Here is a 27042-nt window from a genome sequence, read left to right as displayed (position 1 = left end):
CAGGAAATTTTAAACACACAACAAAAAAAATCATAAAGCTGTTGTAAGAATAAATAAAAAAATTGTATCCATTCAAAGAATTAGACATGCTAAAACATGTAGAAAAAATAAAACATTTCATTGAGCTCTAAACATATACTTTTTGTTAAACTTTTAATAAACTGATGTTAAATTGTTTCATGATTTTAATGCCATTGATTAATAAAATTTAATTGAAATAATTAAAAAGGAGTCCAGAAAAATTAAAATGGAAAAAAAAATAAATAAATAAATAATGAAATAAAAAAATGGAATCCAGAAAAATGAAAACAGAAAAAAATGGAATTTGGAAAAAAAATAAAACAGATTTCATAGGGCCCTACATGTCCTTACTACCTTTCTGGGACTTGAACATGTCAGTTGCTTGCTGTCTATGCAGGGTCAGAAAGCTCTAGGATTTCATCAAAAAATATCTTAATTTGTGTTCTGAAAGTGAATGAAAGTCTTATGGGTTTGGAATGAACATGAAGGTGAGTAATTAATGAACTATCCCTTTAAGTATTTGATTCGCTATAAAGAAGTGACTCATAAGAGTCATTTGTTCAGTAACTGGGTTGCTCTATTTTGGGTGAAGTATCCCTTTAAGAATAAGAACTCATCCGGTTAGATTATATAAAATAAAGACATTAATATGTTTTCATGATGTAAGACTGCAGAAGGAACATCGCAGAAACATACAGGACATGGCAACAAGTGTAATCTGATTACTAAACAAATGACTCTTATGAGTCATTCTTTACAGCCAATTCAAATACTTATGAATAAGAACCAATTCTTATACAGTTTAATTGAAAAGAAATAAACAGAAATTAACGTATTTTCATTATGAAATGGTTTCTGAATGTGTTATACGCTGCTAATGCAGAAGGAACATCGTAGAAACATACAGGAGAAAGCAGCAAGTGTAATCCGATTACTGAACAAATGACTCTTATGTCACTTCTTTAGAGTGAACCAAATACTTAAGAGTAAGAAAATAAAGACACTGTAATATTTATTCTAATGCAGAAGGAACAACATAGAAACATACAGTAAAGTGCAATCCGATACTAAATAAATGACTCTTACGAGCCACTTCTTTATAGTGAATCAAATACTTATGAATTAGAACCGATTCTTATACAGTTTGATAAAGAAAAAAACAGAAATTAATGTATTTTCATTATGAAATGGTTCTTGAATGTGCAATACGCTTCTATTACAGAAGGAACATTGTAGAAACATCCAGCACAACTACTAAACAAATGACTCTCATGAGCCACTTCTTTCAAGCACTTGTAAATAAGAAGTAGTTCTTATATATTTTAATTTTAAAACGTATTTTCATTATGAAATGGTTCTTGAATGTATTGCGCTGCTAATGCAGAAGGAACATCATAGAAACATACAGGACAGAGCAACAAGTGTAATCTGATTAGTAAACAAATGACTCTTATGAGCAAATTGATTCAAGTGAATCAAGCCCTTGTGAATAAGTAGTAGTTATTATCTGGTTCAATTGAGGAAAAAATAAATAAAGAAAGAAAAAAATCTAAATATTTTCAATGCATGCTGGTTCTTGCCGTACATGCTGTAGTGACCAGTGGTATCCAATTCCAAGCAAATGATTCAAATGAACCGATTCTTTTTAGTGAATCAAATGATTTCTTTTTTTGCTTTTTTTGGATGGGACAGTGGAGATATGACAGGAAGCATGTGGGAGAGAGAGATGGGGGCGGGAGCGGGAAAGGTCCATGAGACGGGATTCGAACTCGGGACACCCAAAGCGCAACTGCGCCATATGAATCATATGACAGTGAAATCAAATTATTTCAATCAGTCAAACCGTTAACAGACTGGTGACAGCAGTTAATGAGAAATTAATGTCTGCTTTTTCATTTTTTTTCACTGAAAAAAAAAAAAATCACTGAAACCTTAAAACAAAGGAATTTGAAACGTTAAGATGAATACCTTATGATTCCCATCCCTATTCATATGAGCTGAAGATGTCTGACTAGGAATGGGAATCATAACGCATTTACCAATTCTGATTTGGTCTATGGTTAATTCCATTTCAAACCATAAGCTGCAAGGTGCAACAGACTCAGACTCGAGCAAAATGGTTGAGACTTTGTTGGCATCCAAACGCCTGACCTCTGTGAATTTAAGCTTCTTTGCTACGTCACCGTTGTCCGATCAAAGTTAATAAGGGCTTGGTGAGTTAATGAAGACGGGAGATTCCTCTTTTTTGTTCAGACAGCTTTTTAATACCTATTATAGGATGAAACTTTTAATGGAGGTTTTAGGTTCTCCTGACAAGCTAGTTGTCGGCAAATGCAGACAAAGATACACGACCACTGAACTACGAGCCAGCCGTGGAGCAACCGCCTGCCAGTGAGGAACTTCACACAGGAGACCTTATTCTCCAGAACAGATAAAGGCCCAGGGATGAGTGACTGCTTTTTAAAGCTCCGACGTTTGACTCCGCTTGGGCTAATTACAGCCCGCCATCTCATTTGAGAGGGTTTACTTAATCAAGAGAACCCTCTCTGCCGTCCTATAGCTGAGGAATAACACACATAAACCGTTTAATGCCACCAGGATTGCGTTCGCCTTCAATTCATAGCACTTCTGCGTAAGTGGAGTGAATTTAAGCCACTCAGACGCTGGGCTAAATGCGCTTTAAAGAGATCTAATTGAGCAGAGGATCAGGGGGAAATGAATACACCTGATGAGCTTGTACTGTGCGTTAACGGGAAGAGAATTGGAACTTGTCCGAAGAATTCGAGGACACGGAAGACTTAGAGCCGAATTGCAGCTGATAGGGAGCTTGAGAAATCTGACGCAAACCCCTCGCGTATGACGACGGGAAGATTACTAAAGCATCTCGGAAGTAAGAGAGTCGAAAGTTGGGACCACTGTTGGTCTTCATTTTAGCAAAGCCATCAAAAAGTTCAAAGGAATCTTAAGAAAGGAGATTTGCTAAGACTTGGTGGTGCTTGAGACAAAAAAGGCCACTGAATGACTTCGATACAACTGCCTTGGTCCAAGCCTTACGAAAACGTATTGTGGTGTTAGCATGGTATTTAAATATTTACCACAGGACTATTGTGTCCAAAAAACATAGTACTTGTTGTATTTTTAACATGCAGAAATGAAAACATTATTACAGTTATTAAAGATAATAAAAATAGTAACAAATAAACAATAAACAAGCAAATAAAAAGAAACAAAAATATATGAATATAAATACTATCCTGGTATCAAAACTGTGCAACCTCTGTCAAAACCTACAAATTAATTTTGTAATTTATCGGCTTATTTGAATACTTATATTGAATCTTTAGATTCACCAAAGCAGCTCTTTCATGTCAGTTAATGAAAACGTCACATTTATATAGACATCTACTATACAGGGCATCTTTACATTTTTCGTAATTAATTTCTAAATAGAAGCAACGACCTTGGGATCTTTTAGCAATAGTAATTGAATTTAGCATGTCAATACTGTATTTTATCGCTTGAGAATCTGAATTAAAGCTCCACAAACAAAACAAAGTAAAACTGTATTCATCAGCAGGCCTTCTCCAAGCACATTCAATGAAGCAGCGGGAAACAAAAGCACATAGGAAGATTTTCATTTGACCCCGAAACAAAATATTGCCAAACTGCTATTAGTTCTAAGGTTCACGCATGTCATGCCTGTTACACCTTTACGGATAGAACAAAAGGAAAACCATTAAAACGGAGCCCACCTTGTGCAAGACATAAAAAGATTCTGCTCCTCAAAGACAAACCTTGTATGAAATCCCTCTGGGCAACGTGGCTTTTAAAAGAAACGTAATTTAAAAACATTTCTGTTTGAGGCGGAGGGGCATTCAAAGCACAAACTCAGTCAGATTCCTCTCAGTGAACAGGGAAGGAAGAATTGGGAGCCCTGAGAAGGCTCTCTTGAAGGGTGGATGAGATTGCATGTGTGCTGGGGGTCCAGACGGCCTCCTAACTTTGAACTAAAGCACACTGCAAATTAGTCAGGTGTGACCAATACATAAAAGGAATAGAAAGATCACAAAAAAAACTGTCTGAACTGGCATGACTGAAAACACCTGGCAAACGCAGATGCAAATACTTAACCAACACACATGCTTAACAAATGCATGTGCTATTAAACCGAATGCTAACTATCTATCAACATGCCAACACTTTATTTACTCACCCCTATGTCATCCAAGATGTTCATGTCTTTCTATCTTCAATCGAAAAGAAATTAAGGTTTTTGAGGAAAACATTCCAGGATTTTCTCCATATAGTGGACTTCAATGGTGGCCAATAGGTTGAAGGTGCAAATTACATTTTCAAAGCAGTTTCAAAGGGCTCTACATGATCCTAGCCAAGGAATAAGCACCTTATCTAGTGAAACGATCAGTCATTTTCTAAAAAAAAAATATGTACATTTATATACTTTTTAACCACAAATGCTCATCTTGCACTAGCTCGACTTCACGCAAATCGTAATCACACAAGTGTGATGTTGATTACATTGATTACACATTGACCCAGTGTTTACAAAGCAAACATGCAAAGAAAGTCAAATGCCCTTTACAGAAAAAAGGCAAAACAATGATGTTGGGATGATTTTGAAGTTAGAGGAGAAACTTGGGAAAAAAAAAAAAAAAAAAACACATTTAGTATAAATGCATAAAAGCTATAGCTTAATCACAATACTGTAATTATATTTCATTTTTTCTCCTTCAGTACATTTAATAATGTTCTTCACTACATGCAAGCACTTCACACGGGCACTGTTTAGTGACCGAGACTCCTCAGCGAGTGAATGCATCAGTTTTAATAAGTTTGTGCCGCCGTTTCAACTCTGATCCGAGCGGATAAACAGTCAAAGTGGCGCGCTTTGACTAGCGCTCTTTTGTTTCGCCTTTGCCACATAAACATTATCGAACATTTATCAAACTCTTATCGTTTATCGAGGAAATTTATATTGCGCGATAATTATCGTTATTGATTTATCGCCTAGCCCTAGTGCAAGATGAGCATTTGTGGTTAAAATGTATATAAATGTAATTTTATTTTAGAAAATTATCAGGATCAGGAAAGGTCCTTGAGTCGAGATTCGAACACGAGATTTACTCCCCCCTTGTCATCCAAGATGGTCATGTCTTTCTTTCTTTAGTTGTAAAGAAATTATATTTTTTGAGGAAAACATTTCAGCATTTTTCTTCATATAATGGACTTGTATGGTGCCCTGATTTTGAATTTCCAAAATGCAGTTTAAATGCGGCTTCAAACGATCCCAAATGTGGTTGTAAATGATCCCAGCTGAGAAAGAAGGGTCTTATGTAGCGTAACAATTGGTTATTATAATAAAAAGAATACAATTTATATACTTTTTAATGCCAAACGCTAGTCTTGTCTTACTCTGCTTGGACTGTTTTTGCTCCGATTCGTGACACTTAGGGTATGTCGAAAAACTCCCATTTCATGTTCTCTCTCAACTTCGAAATCGTCCTGTATCGCTGTTTTACCCTTTTTGTTAAGGGTGTTTGTTCTTCTTTGCATGTTCACATTGCAAAGACTGGGTCGGTACTTCTGCAGCGATGTAGGATGATTTTGAAATGATTTTTGAAGTTGAGGGAGAAAATACAATTGGAGTTTTTCGACATACCCTAACTGTCTTGAGCCAGAATACACAGAATTCAGGGAGAGAAAGGCCGCATTTAAACTGCATTTTGGAAGTTCAAAATCAGGGGACCATATCAGTCCATTATATGGGCAAAAATGCAGAAATGTTTTCCTCATTTTTTCCTTTTCTTTACGACTGAAGAAAGACATGAAAATCTTGGATGACAAGGGGGTGAGTACATTATATGTGAATCTTTGTTTTGGAAGTGGACTTCTCCTTTAACCCATTAGACACCATTGAAGTCCACTACATGGAAAAAAAAAATCCTGAAATGTTTTCCTCAAAAACCTTAATTTCTTTTTGACTGAAGAAAGACATGAACATTGAAAATTGTCATTCTGGAAGTGAACTAATCCTGTAGATTACAGGTTTGGAACCACATAAATGTGAGTAAACAATGACAGAATGTTTATTTTTGGGTGAACTATGCTTTTAAGTGATAAAAGCTCAAGTATGTTTCGCTCCCCATGGTAAATCCTGGCTGGAATATGCCTAAAGGTTAGCCAGCACACTGGTTGCCATTTCCTAGATCAAACTCCTGTTTTCAGGTACATAGTGAGAATCGGATATCAAAGCGAGCCTATCCAAACCTGGACGCAGAGGTTGCTGGAGATTTTCCCACGCCTCTACGAGCACGGCCAAAACGGTGTGTGTTCAAGCTTTGGTTTAAAACTACCATCAAACCATCAAACCGGTGATCAGAGATGCCTCAGAGTCAGACTTCAGCTGGGAATCAATTAGCAAAACTGAATTTCTTCGAACGTTACGCCACAATGCGATTCACTAGGATATGCCCTGTGATGACTATCTAAATACTTGCTCAGTTTATAGATCTTCCCCATGAGAGGTCGTGCTATATATGGTAGAAGTAGAAGCCTCAGGAATATCTGACCTTTGCCGCAGAAGTATTCCATGTCCTCACAGGTGAGGTTGTCTGGCTCAAAGTCAGCAGGAAAGTTTTCCTCTACTGAAAACTCCTCTTTAGCAGAGAGTTCATTTGCGTCTGATATGCACTCCTCCTCTTCCTCCTCCAGACCTCCATCTAGTGGACCTACACACAGAACATATCACAATCAAGTAGCTTGCCAAAGCAGGAACACTTGTAAACACATGTGTCAGAAACATGTGAAAGAAACTCCAAAATGATGCTACCTTCTTAGATACACTGTAAAAAATGGCTTTAAGAAATTTACTAGCAAAATTGTGTCTGCATCTTCAGACTCTACTGAAATCAACTGTGAGTCAAGTCTCCTGTGTTATTTCTATTGGAAGCAATATTCCTTTGACACACATAGTACAAATCCAATTCACTTTTTGAGGTTCTACTTTGGTTTGGATTCTTACTAAAAAGGCAGCTTACTAGGTTTTGAAACAAAGCCATTGAATGTCACTATATAAAACTGCATTTGCACAAATATTTTTACATCAAACACTGCCTATGCTCAAAATGAAATACTACCACGCTTAATTTTACACTTGCATACTGTATTCCACAATTCAATACACTCAACTTCACCTGCTATTTCCAGAACTGAAAGCAATACTGTATTTTAATGGACTAATTATTTGATCAGACCACCAAAATACTTTCCATCAAACTTATAATGAAATGCAAAATAACCATAATTATATACTACATGACAACTGTCTGGCATTCCCTAAATTACACATGCAACAATGTAGATTCCTGCATACTGAATACTGTTTCCTAGGGCTGGATTTTGACACAAATTTCATGATTTGATTCTGACTTACAAACTTTCACCTTGATTAGATTCGATTTAAATCGATTTCCAATTTAATACTGATTATTTTTGGATACTTACTTACTTAACAATAAAGTTAAGTAAGTTAATAAGCTGGATATATATCAGGTACATAGGGCCCTATGAAATCCATTTTATTTTTTTCCGTTTTAATTTTTCTGTTTCTGTTTTTTGCATTTAAATTTTTTTTAACTCAATTTAAATAGTTAAATTGCATTTTATTAATCAAAATGAAAGTCTTAATTAAAGTTATAAAACGATATATATACAATATACAAGCAATATACAATTTAACATCAATTTAATAAAAGTTTAACAAAAATGTACTTTTTTTGGGCCCTATGAAATGTTACATTTTTTCCTGACCTTCTGTTTTACCAAATTCTTTTTAAGCATGTCTAATTATTATTATAAAACAACTTTTATTAAAGTTTATTTTTACAATATTTAAATTTTTCTGGTTATCAAATGAAGACATAACATATTAATTTAATTCATATTTTATTCAAATGAAAATTAAACAAACGTCTTTGGCAAACAAAGTTACTATTAAAATTAAAACTTGAAAGAAATGTGTGATTATTCCTTATTAAAATAAAGTTTTAACAATTTTAGTAATAATAGTAGTAGCAGTAGTATTACGTAAATTCTACTAAACAATAGTAGTATGTGTCTTTAAGTTAAACTGAACTTTTATTTTGATGGGTTACCGTGAATACCTTTTACATTTCTGTGTGTATATGATATGATGATAGTTTCTCTCAAAAGAAATTAAAAAAAAAACAAAAAAAATCACAAGCACTTTAGTCTGTGTGTAGTAAACCATGTGTTTGTGCCATCCACACACACTGAGACACGCAGAACATGAAGTATTTATATTCAAATCGTAAATGTAAGTCTTTTTTCTTAATATTTATGGATACTAGTCCATATCACGATTGATTTAAGTGTAATGACTAATGCTGCAAAATATACATGAGAGTCAGTTGGTACTACATTACTATAATACTGAAAGTTAAAATGAACTGATTTATATACAAACACTTAAATTACACTCAATTAAGTTTTTTATAATAATAAAATTACAACTGGAAAATTATATTTTACTCCAATTCATTTTTTAAATTACAAACAACTCATAAAAGTCATAAAAACTTGACGGATTTATTCAAACATAAATTAAACTCTGAAGAACAGTAAAAAAATAATAATTTTTTGTTATATTGTGCATATATTTAACAAAATGCTCCTCTCTAGAATTCATTTTTCTAGCTGACTAATGAGTTTATGGTCACCGAATATGTTTTTCTCTGAGTTAAACATGACTTTACGTAACATTGTTTACAAGCTGTTATTGTTCTCGTGCGCCAAAACGGCATTTATTGTTTGAACACTGTAATAAAATGGTAAGAATTTGCAATCTGAGTTTTTTTTTTACATCAAAAGTCACAAATCTTAAAGCTTACTGTGATTTATTGGATGGAATGCGTGCTAGACTTTTTTATTCATTAGACGAATCGATCCTTGGGATTTAAGAATCAACATCATTTCGTAAAAAATGAGAATCGATTAAAATCGAGAAATCAATATTTTTTTTACCCAGCACTACTGTTTCCTATAATATTTTTGTGAAATAGTAGGCATCATACAGTATATTCTGCACAGTATGCTGTACACTAGTATTCATAGCATAATCTCTCCTCAGGAAAGTGTTTCCTGTGGCCCACTTGACTGAGTATCCTCATGACCGCTGCTGCACGTGTGGAGCGCTGCCGCTTCTCAGCCGATGTCAAACCTGAGCCGATGTCAGAAAGGTTCCTCTCGCACGACCTACTGACTTTTAACACCGTCGTCAGCAGGAGCGGAGGACAGAAAATGCCTTTATTAATTTGTCCGCCTTATCACAGGATACAATGTTGATTTTCCATTTACATTTCATGCCTCCAGGTAATACACCGGTGCAATCTTAAAGGAGACATTTTTTCGAATGATTAATTTTTTTCTCTGCTCTGTGCAATGTTATTTCTTTAAATCTAAATGATTTCTTGACTTTAGCTTGTAGCTGTACATTTTTTTTTGGTGGGGGTATTTGCATATTATGATTTTGCTACAATCAAGGGCATTGGTGGAATTGCTTCCACCTAAAAATGTGTAGGGAGAAAAAAAAAGAGAAGAAGCTTAGACCACATTTGAAAAGAATTTCTCTGCAAATAATAAAAAAAAATTATTTAATATTCAGTGCATTTAGCACCAATACTTTGTTGTATACACTTCCTTTCAAAAGTTTGGGGTCAGTAAGTAGAAATTAAGATAGAAATTAATATTGGTTCCAACAATATTTATTGTTGGAAGAGATTTAAATTCAAACCTTTTGAACCTTCTATTCAAAGAATTGTGAAAAAAAAAATGTCAGCAGTCGCATAAATTAATATATATATATATATATATATATATATATATATATATTTTTTTTTTTTTTTTTTTTTTTTTTTTGCCAAATAAATGCATAATAAAAATGGTAGTGTATTGTGTATTTCTCAGCATTATATTATACTTATGGTTAGAGATTTTTTTTAAATACATTATAATAATACCATACTAACATACTAACAACCTCTCAGAACATCTATTCAAAATGCCAAAAAAAACAAAACAAAACAAAAAAATCAGGAAATGTAAAAAATGTACCTTACTGACTTTCAGTTTCTACATCAATCCATCATAATAAGCACAACTGACCTTTTGCACGTCAAAATTCCCATCAATTCTTAAGTTAGGGAAGTTGACATCCTAAGTACAGCACTTAACGTGTCATTTTGTTCGTTTGTAACAGTCGAGGCGCTCACTTTAATAAAGCAATAAATTCCGTGAAGAGCCCTTTCTTCCTGCACAGAGCAGCATTGAGCACTGCCTGATCTTCCCAAACGGCCGTCTCTGTTCATTAACACTGCTAAATGACTCCTTTATAGTGCGCTACATCTGCAGGACTCATGCTACATGAAAAGAATTAGCGCACAGATCTCTAATAGACACGGTGTGAAGTGCTGGAGAGCCGGCGTTTAAATTAGGCTACAGTTTTATGATCTAATCGCGCTCGGGCCTTTCACCGGCTCACGGAGGGAATCGGCGCCTCGCGTTCTCTCAATATATCTCAATATGCTAAAAGCAGATGGGCAGAGAGATATGAGCCGCTCTAAACCGCTGAGGCCAGACACTTCTCTCTGAGAGGCTGAGGGGCGACTGGGAGAAGAGTTTCTGACAATACTATTCAAACAAACGCTGAGGGGAAAGTGCCCTGGAAACCATCACCCACAGATTTAAATGCCTTTAAAATACTCTAGAAATACAAAAAAAAGATGATGTTCAAAAGTATGGGGATGGTCAGTTTTTGGTGTCACATTATCCTTCAGAAATCATTCTAATATGGACTACTTTTATGGTCATTTTTTTAAGTTTTTGTCTTTTATTAAGCTAGTAAGCCACAATCACCATTCACTTGTACTGTATGAAAAAAAAGCTGCTTGAACATTCTGCTAAACATCTGTTTTTGAGTTCTACAGAAGAAATACAAATTTGACATAATTTTAATTTTTGGGTCTCTAAGATCTCTCATGTCTTTTGAAAGAAGTCTCTTATGTTCTCCAGGGCTGCATTTATTTGATTTTTATTTTTTATTTTTTATTATTATAGATGCTGAAAACAGCTATGATGTTTTTGTGGAAACTGCAATACATGTTTCTCTTTTCTAAACAGAAAATTCAAAAGAACAGTATTTATTTGAAATAGAAATCTTTTGTAACATTATACATGTTTTACTGTAACTTTTAAGCAATTTAATGCATCCTTGCTGAATAAAAGTATTATTTTTTTTATTTCAGTTTAGTATTAACTAACGTCACATTATAACAGTATTTGGGTTTAAATCAAATTCATATGGAATACTTAACAAAAAATAAAGTTATTTGCATTCTTTGTATGCAGAAATTTAATTACAATTAAAGCTCAACAAATATGAAATTATTATTATTATTATTATTAGTTTTTTTGCAGCTATACATTTTGCTACATTTGTCAGATTTTAGTGTCACATTTTCCTTCAGAAATCATTCCAATATGCTGATTTGTTGTTTTTTTTATTATAATAGATGTGGAAAACAGCTGTGATGCTTCATATTTTTGTGGAAACTGTAATACATTTTTTTCTTTGATGAACAGAAAGTTCAAATGAACAGCATTTATTTGAAATTGAAAACTTTTGTAACATTATGCATGTCTTTACTGTCACTTTTAAGCAATTTAATGCATCCTTGCTGAATAAAAAAGTACTATTATTTTTTTTATTTAGTAAAAACTAAATTAACCAACGTCACATTATAACGGTATTTGGTTATGGAATGGAATATTTAACAAAAATACATTTCCTTGCATTCTTTGCATGGAGCAATTTAATTACAATTAGAGCTCAAAAAATATGAAATTATTATTATTTTTTTGCAGTTAAACATTTTGCTAAATTTGTCATTGAAATGTTTTTTTTAGTTTTTAGTGTCACATTATCCTTCAGAAATCATTCTAATATGCTGATTTGCAGAATAATGTTTTAAAATTATAACAGATGTGGAAAACAGCTGTGATGCTTCATATTTTTTTGGAAACTGTAATACACAGAAAAACAGAAAATTCAGAAGAACAGCATTTATTTGAAATAGAAATCTTTTGTAACATTATACATGTCTTTACTGTCACTTTTAAGCAATTTAATTTAATAATAAAAGTATTTTTTTTTTTTAGTTTAGTACTAACTTCACATTATAACAGTATTTGTTTATTAATCAAATTCATATGGAATATTTGGCAAAAATGAAGTTATTTGCATTCTCTAGCAATTTAATTACAATTAAAACTTAACAAAAATGATTTTTTTTTGCAGCTCCATTTTGCTACATTTGTCATTGAAACTAATTGCCAGACATTGACTTACACACTGTGTTTTTTTAATGCATTAACGAGATAAAAATTATGATTCATCACTAATGAGTGACATTAAATTAAAATACTAACATATCAATTTAATATTATTAGGTATAAGAGACTGGAATCGTATCAAACCCAAAATATTGGTATTGATCCAAACCTTGAGGTAATATCTGTCCTGGCTTCATCACAAAAAACATGATTTAATTTGTCTGAATAAACCCGATTACATTAGGATACATCAGTACAACTCATGTTTAAGGGTCATTCAACAAGAAACAGCTCTGTAAAACTTTTTTTTTTTTTTGTTGTTGTTAAATCAGAAGACATTACCAGGATACTGAATGATGACCATATTCCCACAAAAGACATTTAACAGATTCAAGAAATGTGTCACAACAGTCCGAACGTGTGCTTCAAATCCATTGGATCCTTGCATCGAAGTCATGTTTTAAAAGGCTACTTCACCGACCTGCTTCGATTACCAAAGTTCAAGCCCTTTGCACATGTTTGGCTTATTATACTGCATTCATTGCATGAAGAGACCTGAAATAATTTCAGAGACAGCAAACGATAAGAATAATGACTTTCTAAACGACTAGGCCCGCACTCCTAGCTCATTTTCTGATAGTGCTGTAGCCCGCTATATTTAGTTGTGTACTGTTTAAAAGTCTGTCACAATCAATCTCCTGACGGCTGAACGCTGGCTGCGGTTTGCAGATGCTCGGAGGGGGAAAATGCGCCGGACGCCGCCCTCTGACACCATCAGAGAATCGCTTGAACCCCAGAGAGAAAATCAATGAGACGAGATATATTATGAGATAGAGACACTCTCGTTAGATGGAGAATTGGAGAAAATGAAAGTCATGTGAAAACCGCAGGCTTTGTGATCCATTTTACACAAAATGCTTTTTGATGGTCTATTGACGAACTGCAGCTTTCAGCTAGCAGTGGAAAATTGATCCATGTTGTTAAGCTAACAGAAATTTGTCTATGTGTCAGTCATATGTTGACAGAACTATTGGACACATGCATAACAGCTAAATACTGCAGTGAATTTAATTTACTGCATACGCAAAACAGTTGAAAAATTACTGTTTACAAATGCAGCATGTTCAGCGGATGTTGCAAGGCATAGCAAGCCTAAACATGAAAATTCTGTCATCATTTATTCATCCTGATCTCATCACTTGAAATATTTTGCTTAAAGTCATATGGAATGTACTCTAAAAAATGCTGGGGGGTTTTTTTAACCCAAATGCTGGGTTCAGCCTGTTGGGTCATTTTATTGGGTTGTTTTTAACATTTTTACCTAGGTGCTGGGTTTTTTTTTTTTTTAACCCAAATCCTGGGTTCAGAAGCCTGTCTCTGACGAAACAACCCAGCTGCTGAGTTACAGAGTGTGGGCTTTTTGAGTCCTCTAGGAGAGAGCGATTCTCAGCGCTGCCAATTTGGTGCACTTCTTCAGCGAAATAATGGTTTGTATACATTTTATTTAATTTATAAAGTCTTTAATGTGCTGTAAATGATATTATTTTATGCAACGCAACATAAGGACAAGATGTCAGTCAGCTGCGTCAGCAGCGATCATTTTGCATGATGGAAACACCTTTTGGCTTGCATAAAACAAATGGATTTTATTTGTTATACTTATGAGTTTAATCAAATTTGATGTTAAAATATGTTCTCTAATTTCAATACTGTTCATTTATGGTCAGGTTTTAGAGTCAGTCACGGCATCTTTCAGCTACAAGTGAGCGACTTTCAATGAGACCACGTTCTGAAGTTTGTACTTCCCCCGGCAAACAGCAGCCCTTCTGTAACCCAGCTCAGATTTCATTGACACACCGGCATGAGAATTAGTAAAAAGCGATTACAGAGAACGGTTGAATACACTCAAATTAAAATGCTACTTTCAAATGTTACATTTTTTAATGTCTAAAATGCTTGTTAAACAAGTTTAAATGTATGTAGTGTTGTAACTATGCTGTATTCACCCAAATAAATTCAATTTGTCTTGTATTTTGTCCATGTGTTCTTGCTTAATAATAAATGTTCATCTTTTGATTATTGCTGTTGCCTCTAGTAATTCTGTGTGTGGTTTTATTACATTCCAGTCCATTTTAAGCCAGCAATATAATCATTTTTAAACAATAGTTGACTTAAATAAAATAGCCCAGCATGTTTGGTAAAAACATTTACCTGTAACCCAACCAGCGGTCAAAATAAACCAGCATGTGTTGTGCCCAATAGTTACCCAGTGCTGGGTTGCCAAATAACCCAAGTTGGGTTGTTTTTAACCCAGCATTTTTAGAGTGTACTTTTATGGGCCTTTTTAAAGTGTTTTGCCCTTTATTTAAGCTTGTAAGCCATGCTCACCATTCACTTTCACTGTATGAAAAAGAGCTGCTTGAACATTCTGCTAAACATCTGCTTTTGAGTTCTACAAAAGAAATACAATTGACAGAATTAAAATTTTTGGGTCTCTAAGATATCTAAGACAGGGTTTCCCAAACTAGGGTTTGTGAGGGAACTGCAAAAGGTTTGTGAGTTGACAAAAAGCTAATAATTAAATAAATCATAACAATTTTATGTATAAATTTCATTCTATTCTTTTTCTATAAATAAAAAGATTTATGTGTTTACCTGTACTGCATTTCATTTAACCATCAACTGATATCAGAGAACCATGAACATGGAAATATGTTGATAAAGTATTTTGAATCTTTAACCTATTTATTTATTTATTTATTTATTTATTTATTCATCAGGCTTTATAGGAGAATATGGAGCTCATACTTAAGGAGGAAAAATAAATATCTCAAACTAAAATCTCAAAAGCCTGATATCATCTGATGTCATTTTTATTTTTAAATGAAGTATGGATACACTTAAGTTTCTTCAGTTCTGTAAGTGTTAATCTTGAAATATTACTTATAATATAAAAGTTAATCTTACATTTACTTCATAAAAATCTGTGGATATTTAAAAAAAGACATGTACCACAACCTAAAGGTGGACATTTTAAAATTATATTAAGAAGCCTTTTACTTACTAAAATAATATAAACTACAAAACTCAATAACAGAAGGGATAGATTAGAGAATACATTGTGTTTTTAGGAATGTTTAAGAATTGAAGAAAATTTTATCTGAAAGCTGAATAAATAAGCTCACTATTGATGTATGGTTTGTTGGGATAGGACAATATTTGGCCGGGATACAACTATTTTAAAAAATCTGGAATTTGAGGGTGCAAAAAAATAAATAAATAAATAAATATATTGAGAAAATCGCCTTTAAAGTTGTTCAAATTAAGTTCTTAGCAATGTATATTACTAATCAAAAATTAAGTTTTGATATATTTACGGTAGGAGATTTACAAAATACTTTCATGGAACGTGATCCTTACTTAAAATCCTAAGGATTTTTGGCATAAAAGAAAAATTGATAATTTTGACCCATACAATATATTGTTGGCTATTACTACAAATATACCTGTGCTACTTACGACTGGTCACATATGGGTTAACTTAAAATCTTAGGGGTACTTCAAGTAAATATTTTAGATCTAAGGCATTCGGCTGACAAAAAAAGTTTGGGAATCCCTGCTTGAAGATGTCATAATAAAACTCCACAACTCCAGCTGCAGCAGTGCAATAGAGCACAGCGCTACCTCACATTCACACGATCCTCTGTTCACCCAGCGACCTCTGCGAGATAAACATCAGCCCAGAGATGCGAAGATACGTCTACTCGCTGTCTCCAAACAAGACGCGTGCTGGAAATATGCACGAGGGAAGCCAAGAATCAAACAGTCATTGCTAAATTGATCATTCATAATGTGTCACCGCACTTCAAATCTAAACTCTGGCTAACCCTGACGAGCCCTAACATTAAGAGCAGAAAAATGAAATTATTTCGAAATTGAATTCTAAACTTCAAAACAAACGGGTTGGTGTTGGGGATTGGCCGGGCAGTGGGGCCGTGTGCGCGCGTTTGGAGGCGGGCCGGGGCTCGTCTGGGGCCTCTGATGGTGATAGCACATTTTATCAGCGGGAGCCACAGTGTGGAGTCCCATCACAGTCTGGGTCTTCTCTATGGCTCCTAATTAGGGTAGAGGTAATTGAATCGCATAGAACAAAGCAGCAGATCTCTACAAGCGTGGAAATCATTCTGCTCGCACCTACAGCAGCCGTTTTTTCATCTGGCTGCGCCATTGAAAACGGGACCGAGCTTGGCCCGAGGATAAAACACACAGCGAGCACCTGAGACCCAACACGAATACATAATGCCGCGTAAAGGCCTATAGGGACGTCCAGACTGGCCCAAACCCTGCCAGACTTGGACGGAAACCTGCCTTTTGTGGGCCAAAGACAGATTCTGGTGCGGTGATGGGACATTCTGGTTCGAAAGTACATGCACACACACACACACACACATCTCAGTGGAACACTTCTGAAGCTGCTAAATCGTTCGGTTAACCTCCATTAGATACATATGCAAGTTTTACGTCATATTTTTATTGAACTACTGAAAACCAGCTGGTAGAACATATAATAAAACCACAGAAAGACATCAATGAGATTAAATTGAGAACAAATGTACACCAAATGAAGACTTTCTTTTTTTTGATAGTCCTCTTTAGAAAAATTGATCAGACATCTTTAGAGTTAGAAAAGAGATCTCAACAATGTTTCAAACTGTGTTCAGATTTATCAAGATACCACAGTGATCCCAAAATGGACTTAAATAATTTCTCATCAAATTATTCCAAGACCAAAATTTGTGTATTGTGCTATGGACATTATTTTTATTGCTCTATACTCAAATGTTGTCTATTTTTATATCTCTTCAAAAAATGTAAGGAAAAGATATGAGACAAATTTGATACTGGAATGAAATCTATATTATAATGTTTAATTTTCTGAATGTTTATCAGTTTTTTGGATTTTATAATTTATAAAAACATTATAGAAATTAATAAGATTTAAAAAATCTAGACCTGAAAATCCCAATTTTTCTGAATTTACATGCAATTTATACATAAAATCACTATATAATATTTTTCTGGGTTAATCTATAATTAAAATTAAACTTCAAGCTAGGGATGTTAACCGATGACCGTTTGACCGGTGGTTGACCGTATCAACCTTAACCGGTCAAAGTTGTCGGTAGTCGGTTAAAAAAAAAAGTGATATCTAAATTAGGCTATTATAGACAGTGGACTATACGCTACTACAGTTAGCCATCTCATTCCTCATCTTTTTGTGTTAAGTGAACAAATTATCCCTCACACTAAATTTTTCATAACTCGCCTGTTTGTACTTAATAAACCAATAAAAACATTTGGCGCGAGGTCACAGCGTTTGGGTTCGCGCGCTCACAAGGTTTGCGAAAAGTAAAGGCAACAGGCTAAAACACTCGAGGTTAGAGCGGCGTCTCTTCGGAGCTGTCATTTTCTTAAATGAGCCGTGGCAATGTTTCAAATGAGCTTCTAACCTAGACAAACGCCTTTATTTTCAAAGCGATCACCTTGTACCCAAACCATTTGAAACTAAGGAGCCATTTGTCCTACGATTACATACAACAAGCTCTTCGGCGCCGCGTTTGCGGGACTCATGTTTCGCGCTGTAGGGGATTTTAAAAAAGTGACGTGAGTGGCAGTGTGTGTGTGTGTGTGCGGGAGGCAGAGCGGCAGAGAGATGCGACAGAGTTGCGAAATTGCAGGCGCGGCTCGAAATGGCTGTTATTTCAAATAGCGTACCATATTTTAAACTAATCGGTTAACCGGTTTCAACCGGCTAATGAGGCTCGGTGGTCGGTCAAGAAATTTTTTAGTTTTCGCCATCCCTACTTCAAGCATCTGATCACTGAATTTCCATCAATTTTACAATTGCTCAAAATTACACAGATTTTTTTTTTTTTTTGTGGAAATTGCACTCAGAAAGATAATATTTCTGAGAATAACTACTTACAATAATTATTTTGATAGCATATAGAAAATATAATGGGAACCATGGGAACCTTCTTCTGTGAGTTTTACAGTATTTTTACACATAAAATCACTACATAATATTTTTCTGGGTTAATCTATACTTAAAATTAAATTTAAAGAAGCTTTTGATCACTGAATTTCCATTATTTTTTTAAATGGAAATTGCACTCAGAAAGATAATATTTCTGAGAATAACTGCTTAGAGTAATTCATTTGATAATATATGGAATATATAATATTGATATATTAAAAAAACGTGTAGCAATTTTTGGATTTTACAATTTATAAAAACATTTTAAAAATAATATGATTTTAAAAATCTAATATTTTTCAGGGTTAATCTATAATTAAAATTAAAATTAGAGAAGCTTTTGATCACTGAATTGCCATCAATTTTACAATTGCTCAAAATTACACAGATTATTTGTTTTTTTTTTTTTTAGTGTAAATTGCACTCAGAAAGATAATATTTCTGAGAATAACTACTTACAATAATTATTTTGATAGCATATAGAACACATAATGGGAACCATGGGAACCTTCTTCTGTGAGTTTTACAGTATTTTTACACATAAAATCACTTTATAATATTTATAATATCTATAATTACAATTAAATTTAAAGAAGCTTTTGATCACTGAATTTCCATCAATTTTTTAAAATGGAAATTGCACTCAGAAAGATAATATTTCTGAGAATAACTGCTTAAAATAATTATTTTGGTAGTATATAGAATATATAATATTGATATATTAAAAAAATAATATAATTTCTGAATGTTTATCAATTTTTGGATTTTATAATTTATAAAAACATTATAGAAATTAATAAGATTTAAAAAAAAATCCAGGCCTGAAAATCCCAATTTTTCTACATGCCCATGGGAACCTTCTTCTGTGAGTTTTACAGTGTTTTTATACATAAAATCACTATATAATATTTTTCAAAGTTAAACATCTGAATACATCCATGGTTAATGAGGGCAAAACATCTGGTTATATCTTAATTAGGTCATGTATTCTGGGTTGCATGTTTACTGTGTTTAAACTCACAGATCCATGATTAAAAGATTCAATTACTATAGCAGCTAAAGTCCATAAAGATCAAATCAGAACAGAGCGTTTCGTAATCACTGTGAAAAATCACACATGTACATGCTAACAAACAGCAAAGCCTCCCTGAGCTGTTGAGTTTGCGGAGTTACTGGATTGTGTGCATATGAAAGTGAGACATCCTGTGTTCAGCATCTAGTAGACTGGAAATTGGAGTGGCATAAAAACAGGACTGGCATTTGACAAGGCCATTAAAATGCTGGAGGCGTTTCTGAGCGAGCTGATGGGCTTCAACAGATGCCAGAATCTCAGAGCCTCTACTTTTCTCCCTCTCTCTCTCTTTGCACCCAACTGGCAGTGCCACACGCCTATTAAAGGCTGAGGGTCGTCCTCCAAATGTTCAACACCAATCACAGAGACCCTGCTCTCTGAAGCTCAGGTGTGAGTTCTCATTAGCTCCTGTGCTCTGTCCCAATTTGGACTGGGCCGTCTTTCAGAAACGCTCTCTCCGATTGCTCCACATCAACTCCATTGAGCTCCACAGAGAGACATTTGCAAGTGAACGGCCTTCCACACTAGATTTCTGAGCCTGAGGTGAGGTCATGCTACACATTTTGGCCTCACAACAAATAAGGGTGAACCGAATATTACACTTTTGGGCTTCTGTTTTACAAGGAGTAGACATGTTTAACTGGTAGGAATTTCGACTATCGTCTCTACAGACTCACATGGCCTTGCTGTGCTTTTTGGTCATTAAAATGTATCGTTTGCACACTTTTTTAAGCATTGTGGTTTAAAACAATTGATTTTAGGCCATTGAAATTCAATCAGCAGTGAAAGAGTACTTATTTTGTTATATGCACACACTGTCTGAGCGCTGTCAGAGAGTTATTTTTGCCACTTCATTCCCTTGAACGGTAAATACGCACACTTTATGCAACAAAATGCCTGTCTTTGGATAAACACATAATTTAAGTGAAAGCAAACAGCTGAGAAGGAAAACACATGTGAAACAGTATGTTGGATCTGGGCGGCTCTTAAAGTGACAGCAGTCTAATATTCCTGCTGTCTGGAATTCATGTCAATCAAACAACAAAGAGAGAAAATCTCTCACTGCTCCCCTAGTGCAAAATAAATATACTAAAATGTATTTAAAATACATTTATTTAATGCTAAGTATACTATAAATACATTTACATATTATGCCCTACTTAAAAATGCCCTACAATTGTACTTTTTGGTATACTAAATTGGTATTTAAAGTCTGCTAAATTGGAACAGCTAATTTTGTACTTAATGCATTTAACTTGTGCAGAAGTAGTGCTGAAGTCCAACTAAAGATATACTTAAATATATCTGATTGTGCTAAAGTGGAACTATTGCAAGTAGATTTTAGGTACACTTTATTTCGCATTTCAAGACCAATATTATTTAAAGATCACGCAATCTCCATCAATAGTGACATTAAAACATATTTTAGGCCTAATTTTAAGAAATGTGCATTGTCCACAAGCAGCACTCCAAATAAAGCTGAACTACAATTTTTATAACAGTAAGTCTTGAACAATATGTCAGTAATTGTTAATAGACTTGAACTATACTTAGTATAAAAATGAATTGTAAATCTATTACTTTTTCAAGGTCTTGACTAAATTACTTTTGTAACTTTAATAAGAAGTTGACGCGTAGCATAACTGCGCTCACGGCAACCCAAATTCGAATCCCGCCTTGAGGTCCTTTACCGATCCTGTTCCCCTCTCTCCTACCAGTACTTTCCTGTCAGCTCTCGACTGTCCTCTCATAATAAAGGTGTAAAAAGCCCATAAACATAACTTAAAGAAATAAAAATTACTCATATGTAACCCTGGAGCACAAAAATAGTCTTTAAGTAGCACGGGTATATCAATAGCCAAAAATACACTGTATGGGACAAAATTATAGATTTTTCTTTTATACCAAAAATCATTAGGATAGTAAGTAAAAATCATGTTCCATGAAGATATTTTGTAAATTTCCTATCGAAAATATATCAAAACCTAATTTTTGATTAGTAATATGCATTGCTAAGAACTTCATTTGGACAACTTTAAAGACGAATTTCTCAGTGTTTTGATTTTTTTGCAACCTCAGATTCTATATTTTCAAGTAGCTGAATCTCAACCAAATATTGTCCTATCTTAACAAAGCATGCATCAATGGAAAGCTTATTTTTTCAGCTTTCATATGATTTATAAATCTCAGTTTCAAAAAATTGACCCTGATGACTGGTTTTGTGGTCCATGGTCACATTTCGTGATACAAGATTTTACTGATATCGTGATACAAGATCACATTGCACACTCCTACGCTTTACTTTCTATATGAACATTCCTGGTCTTATTTATTGGTGAACAATATTCTAAATAAAATAAATGTTTGTCTTTATAATCTTTAGTTGAAACCTAATACCTTTCTTCACATATGAAATAATTTTCAGTCCTTCCCCTCCAACCAACGGGCTCAATCCTGGTATGTAACACCAATTTTTTTCACGATCCAATCAATTTCTAATGGATAAAATCAAATCCTGTCCCATTTTTTTATGAACATCTTAAAAATACACCACATTACTGAATATACTTGGTTATATACAGTACCAGATTATGAAGAAAATACATTTGATGTAACTGACATTTCACGTTGACTTACGTTAAAATACTGCATACTAAATCATTCAAACGCTTTTTTGCTATATGAATATGAAATCAGATTTTTGAGGTTCAAAATCCCACTCCACACATAACTGTAAAAGTAAGCAACAAATATATTCTGACTGGCTGTCAGGTCCAGTATTTTCTCTTTCATTGTGAAAAGAGAAATGACTAAAAATTAGTTGTGTCGTGCCTGGTTAGGACATTATTTTTGTTACCATCCAGAAGCTGACGTCTTCTGAGGTAAATGAGGACGAACGCTCTAGAGCTCTCAGCGCTTTAGTTTTAAATCAAGACCATTTTATATCAAGGAAATAAATGAGGCGCTTTCAGAGGAAAGTGATTGGAGTCTTAAATACTTGGAGATAAAACAATGTTTCTCCATCAAGGAACAATTTCTGAAACGGATATACCCGCGATTCCAATTTCACTCCAGCAAGAAAGAGGCGGCAGTTTTTTTTTAAGCAATAAATTCCTCATTAATTCAATTCTAATTTGCCTCTGGTTCCTATTTCTATTATTGATAGTTCCACTTCTTAATACCCCAGATAAAAATAATAATAAAAAAAAAAAAAAAATCGCAGCTCTAACTCTAAGGAGACAGAATCCACGATAAGATCTAAATATTACTCATGCCAAAGAGAAGTGTGAAGTCTGATGAACATTTCAAAAGAACAATTATTTATGGATCAGCTAAATCTTTTCCACTTTTTAATTAAAAGTAAAGAAAATAGAAGCTAATTATCCTGTAAAGATTAGCTGGTGGGCATCTTTCTGTAAATTAGTTCTAATTAAAAGGAAATTGTCAAATGACATTCAAAGTGCTGTCCTTTAAAACAGACAGAGGGCGGGTTTTTTTTCCTCCCCGGCTCTTAAGTCTTGATGTGGTCGTGTGAAGCTTACGGAGGGAGATTAAAATTCCGTCAGAAGCCGAGGCGGAAGGGCCCGTTTTCCCTCCTGAAGACGCCTCTGCGCTGGGGAACGTGGCCTCTATTGGGCGGCCATATCTGCGGAGTCCTCCTGGATCATTATTTGATCGCACTGATGGTCTAACTGTTTAACGTGTGGGTCAAGTGTGAAATACATTTTCTATTTCTATGATAACACACTGGAGGAACATCTCAGTGAATTCATCTAGGCTGCTCTGTTTCTAACCTAGAAAGAAATTATATTGCCCAAAGGTTGCACTTTCATTAAAGTATCAACTTTGACTCACATGTTTCTCTTAAGAAGCTGAATTTTTCAGCATCAGCTATGCGACTTTAAGGACAGGTCACCCAAAAATAAACATTCTGTCATCATTTACTCACTTTTAGGACTCAAAATATCTTCTTTTGTGTTTAACAGAAGAAAGACAGTCAACTGAAGTACCTTAATGCATATATTTTTATTTTTTGCTAGATCTATCACATTAACGATACACTAAAAAAAAAAAAAAATTGTTCAGTCAACTTAAAATAATTTGTTACCTGGCTGCCTTAAAGTTTTAAGTTTAGTGAACTCAAATAAGTTTAGTCAACTTGAAATTTTAAGTTGTACTAAGTGACAGCTTAGATATTTGTGTTGACTAAACTAAAACACTGCTGTTTGTTTGAGGATCCAATCAGTTCAATGGCATGAATTTGGGGGCGGGACTATTTTTTTTCCGACCAATGGAAGACGAGTGACATGAGTGAAAATTAAAAAACAGGCACAAATGAGACAGCTGTTGATGAACAAGTTTTTAGAGGTGTATTATTTTTGTCACCATTCAGAAGCTGACATCTTCTGAGCTAAATGAGGATGAACGCTCTAGAGCTCTCTTTAGTTTTAAATCAAGAACATTTTATATCATTGAAATAAAATGATTTCAGAGGAAAGTGATTTGAGTCTTAAAAACTTGGAGATAAAACAATGTTTCTCCATCAAGGAACAACTTCTGAGAGGCAGCAGTTTTTTAAGCAATAAATTAGGCTGCTCTGTTTTTTGCACCCCAAAATAAAAATTCTGTCATTATTTGCTCATCTTTGGCCTCAAAATTTCTTCTTTTGTGTTCAACAAAAGAAAGACAGTCAAGTGAAGTACATTAAGGCATTTTTTTTTATTATTTCTGCAAGAACTATACCATTAACGATAGATCAAAACAATTGCTGTTTGTTTGAGGATCCAGTCAGTTCAGTGGCATGGATTTGGGGGCAGGACTATCTTTTTTTCCAACCAATGGAAGATGAGTGACATGAGTGAAAATTAAAAATAGGCACAAATGAGACAAAAATGAAAAAAAAAAAAACAATGTTAACAATGTTTCTCCATCAAGAAACAACTTCTGAAATGGATATACCTGCAATTCCAATTTCACTCCAGCAAGAAAGAGGCGGTAGTTTTTTAAGCAATAAATTAGGCTGCTCTGTTTTTTGCACCCAAAAATAAAAATTCTGTCATTATTTACTCATCTTTGAACTCAAAAATTCTTCTTTTGTGTTCAACAAGACATTTCTGTTTGTTTGAGGATCCAATCAGTTCAATGGCGTGGATTTGGGGGCAGGACTATCTCTTTTCCAACCAATGGAAGATGAGTGACATGAGTGAAAATTAAAAATAGGCACAAATGAGACAGCTGTTGATGTACAGAAGGTTTCTAGAGGTGTAAAGTAAGTGTAGATAGTATAGCCTGGATAATCTGAGTTCAGTTGGAGACACTATTCTGAAACAGGCTCAGGCTTTTGAGATTACTGGGATTTTTCCTCTCAGGAGAAAGGCTTGAGAACCTGGGAACATCTCCATTTAATCTCATCGCTGTCTATGAGAAACAACTGTGATATTATGTGAAGTCATTTCATCTGTGATGTTTCCTATGGGTTACGTACAGTACGCGAGCTGTTCGCCGAAGACAAAGTCTCAGGTTTCATGTTGATTTCATCATGTATCAGAGCACTTGGAGATGCTCCTGCAGTGTCACAGCCTAATGTTTCTCAAACAGCAGAGCCGGGGCCCTTGGAGGCCTCACCTACTGTCTCCACAGCATCTCCAGAGGGTATTTACACTCAGCCTTTATAGAGCAGCACCAGTGTCACTTCTAATGATCCTGACGGTGAGACTCGCGGGGAGACGCATCTTCCTGCATTACAATGCTACTCGTTTAATGTCATCAGAGAGTTAGAAATGCATCGGATGTGTTTCAAAACCTAGTCTACTGCCTAATAGGCTGCTGGCTTCTAAGGTAGCATCATGATTGTCATGGAACCTCATAAGTAAGTGATTTAGAACACTCTAAACAGGCGGCTCTAAAAAATAAAAAAAATAATTAATTAAATCAAGATACATTTACTTGCTTTCTGCACAATATAAACAAGAAAAAATATTTAGATATTTTTAAAGAGATATATCTAAAACAAGACAGATAATATTTATTTATTTGTGCATCTTTTGTGTATAATGCCTTAAAATGTCTATGTAGGCAGCATAGGTTTTCGAAAAGCTCCACAATAGTGCAATAAATGCCATACATGTGTGTGATGTGTAATAACCACAGAAAATGAAGTCATTGTTTAACCGTGAGTAATTACATCACTCTTCTAAATGACTCAGCAGAATACGATTTTTTCTGATATATACTCTAGAAATATATCTGCTACAAACATTACAAACACTATATATATATGTCAGTGTGCAATATTCAGAATCTTTAGTGAACAATCAAGACCGGATTAAATCTTAATGTTCAGGCTACTGTACTAATTATATTTTGAGGAAAATTCAATACACTGTTGGATGAAACGGATCATATACGAACCTCCATGTCCAGAACCCTACTTATTTAAACTACAAACCCACAAGGAACTGCACGCAGTCTCTGTGTGTATTATTCACTTTGTTACAGTTGGCAGCAGAAGCGAATGTGAAGGGAGAGGGACGTCACCTCCAGAGGGAGAAAGAGACACTCCCACAGTAACACACAGAAGACAGCGCATTGACCTTTAACTAAAGCTGGGAGAGAGACCTCTGTCAAAAGACTTCATGAGAGACACCCTTCCTGACAGGGCACACACACACACACACACACTAACAGAAGCTCTGTACTGCAGCCTACTCAACAGATTCATAAGACAGCAAAAGATGTGCCTGATGAATGTTTGCAGTTAAAGTCTTAGTGTAGCTTAGCAGCAATGCATACTGTATGAGCCATGTTTACATATCAGTCTCACTACAGCACATTAGAAACAGTCTCATTTCACCAGACTGTTCCAACATCTACTCTATATTCCATTTTCTATTCTATTCTATTCTATTCTGTTCTGTTCTGTTCTGTTCTGTTCTGTTCTATTCTATTCTATTCTGTTTATTTTGGTATTGCATTGTATTGTATTGTATTGTATTGTATTGTATAGTTTAATTAATAATGTTTTTTCAGAACAAGCATAACAATTATTATTTCAGCAACAACAAAGTTTATATTAAAAACGTTGTAGTAATATTATGTTATTATTGTTCTTTATACCTAATTTGAAGAACATATAATATTAATAGAATATAGTAATTATGCATATATTATTATTATTGTTGTTGTTGTTGTTGTTTATTAAAAACATTTTATTAATTACATGTACTTCATAATTAATTTAATAATAGAAACAAATAGAATAGAAACTAACAAAAAAAACTGTATATTATGCAGTTAAAAAATAAAGTTAATTATAATAATAATAATTATTAATATTTTTATGTAATAATACTGTATATAAGTACATATAATTTTATTAAAAAATATACATTTTCTAATATAATACAAATAATAAAAATATACTTTAGCTTTTAAAATTGTATAATGTTATTAAATAATTATGTAAAATAAAAGCAAATCTAATGTT

At 34.1% G+C, this 27042-nt stretch overlaps 1 protein-coding gene across 3 annotated transcripts in view; it reads right to left on the bottom strand.

The window, feature by feature from the left end:
* zfpm2a (zinc finger protein, FOG family member 2a) overlaps positions 1-27042 on the bottom strand; it is a 197431-nt gene that overhangs the window by 136040 nt on the left and 34349 nt on the right. For 2 of the 3 annotated variants that reach the window (XM_051132039.1, XM_051132040.1), the window contains exon 2: positions 6609-6767. The exons of the other annotated variant lie outside the window; for it this stretch is intronic. In XM_051132039.1, coding sequence (XP_050987996.1) covers positions 6609-6767 — 159 coding nt within the window. The remainder of the gene's footprint in view (positions 1-6608; positions 6768-27042) is intronic. 3 annotated transcript variants of the gene reach the window in all.

The sequence above is a fragment of the Labeo rohita genome, chromosome 16, assembly GCF_022985175.1.
Source record: "Labeo rohita strain BAU-BD-2019 chromosome 16, IGBB_LRoh.1.0, whole genome shotgun sequence".
Taxonomy (NCBI): Eukaryota; Metazoa; Chordata; class Actinopteri; order Cypriniformes; family Cyprinidae; genus Labeo; species Labeo rohita.
The sequence above is the reverse complement of the archived record's forward strand: the minus strand, read 5'-3'. Positions and strand labels throughout refer to the sequence as shown.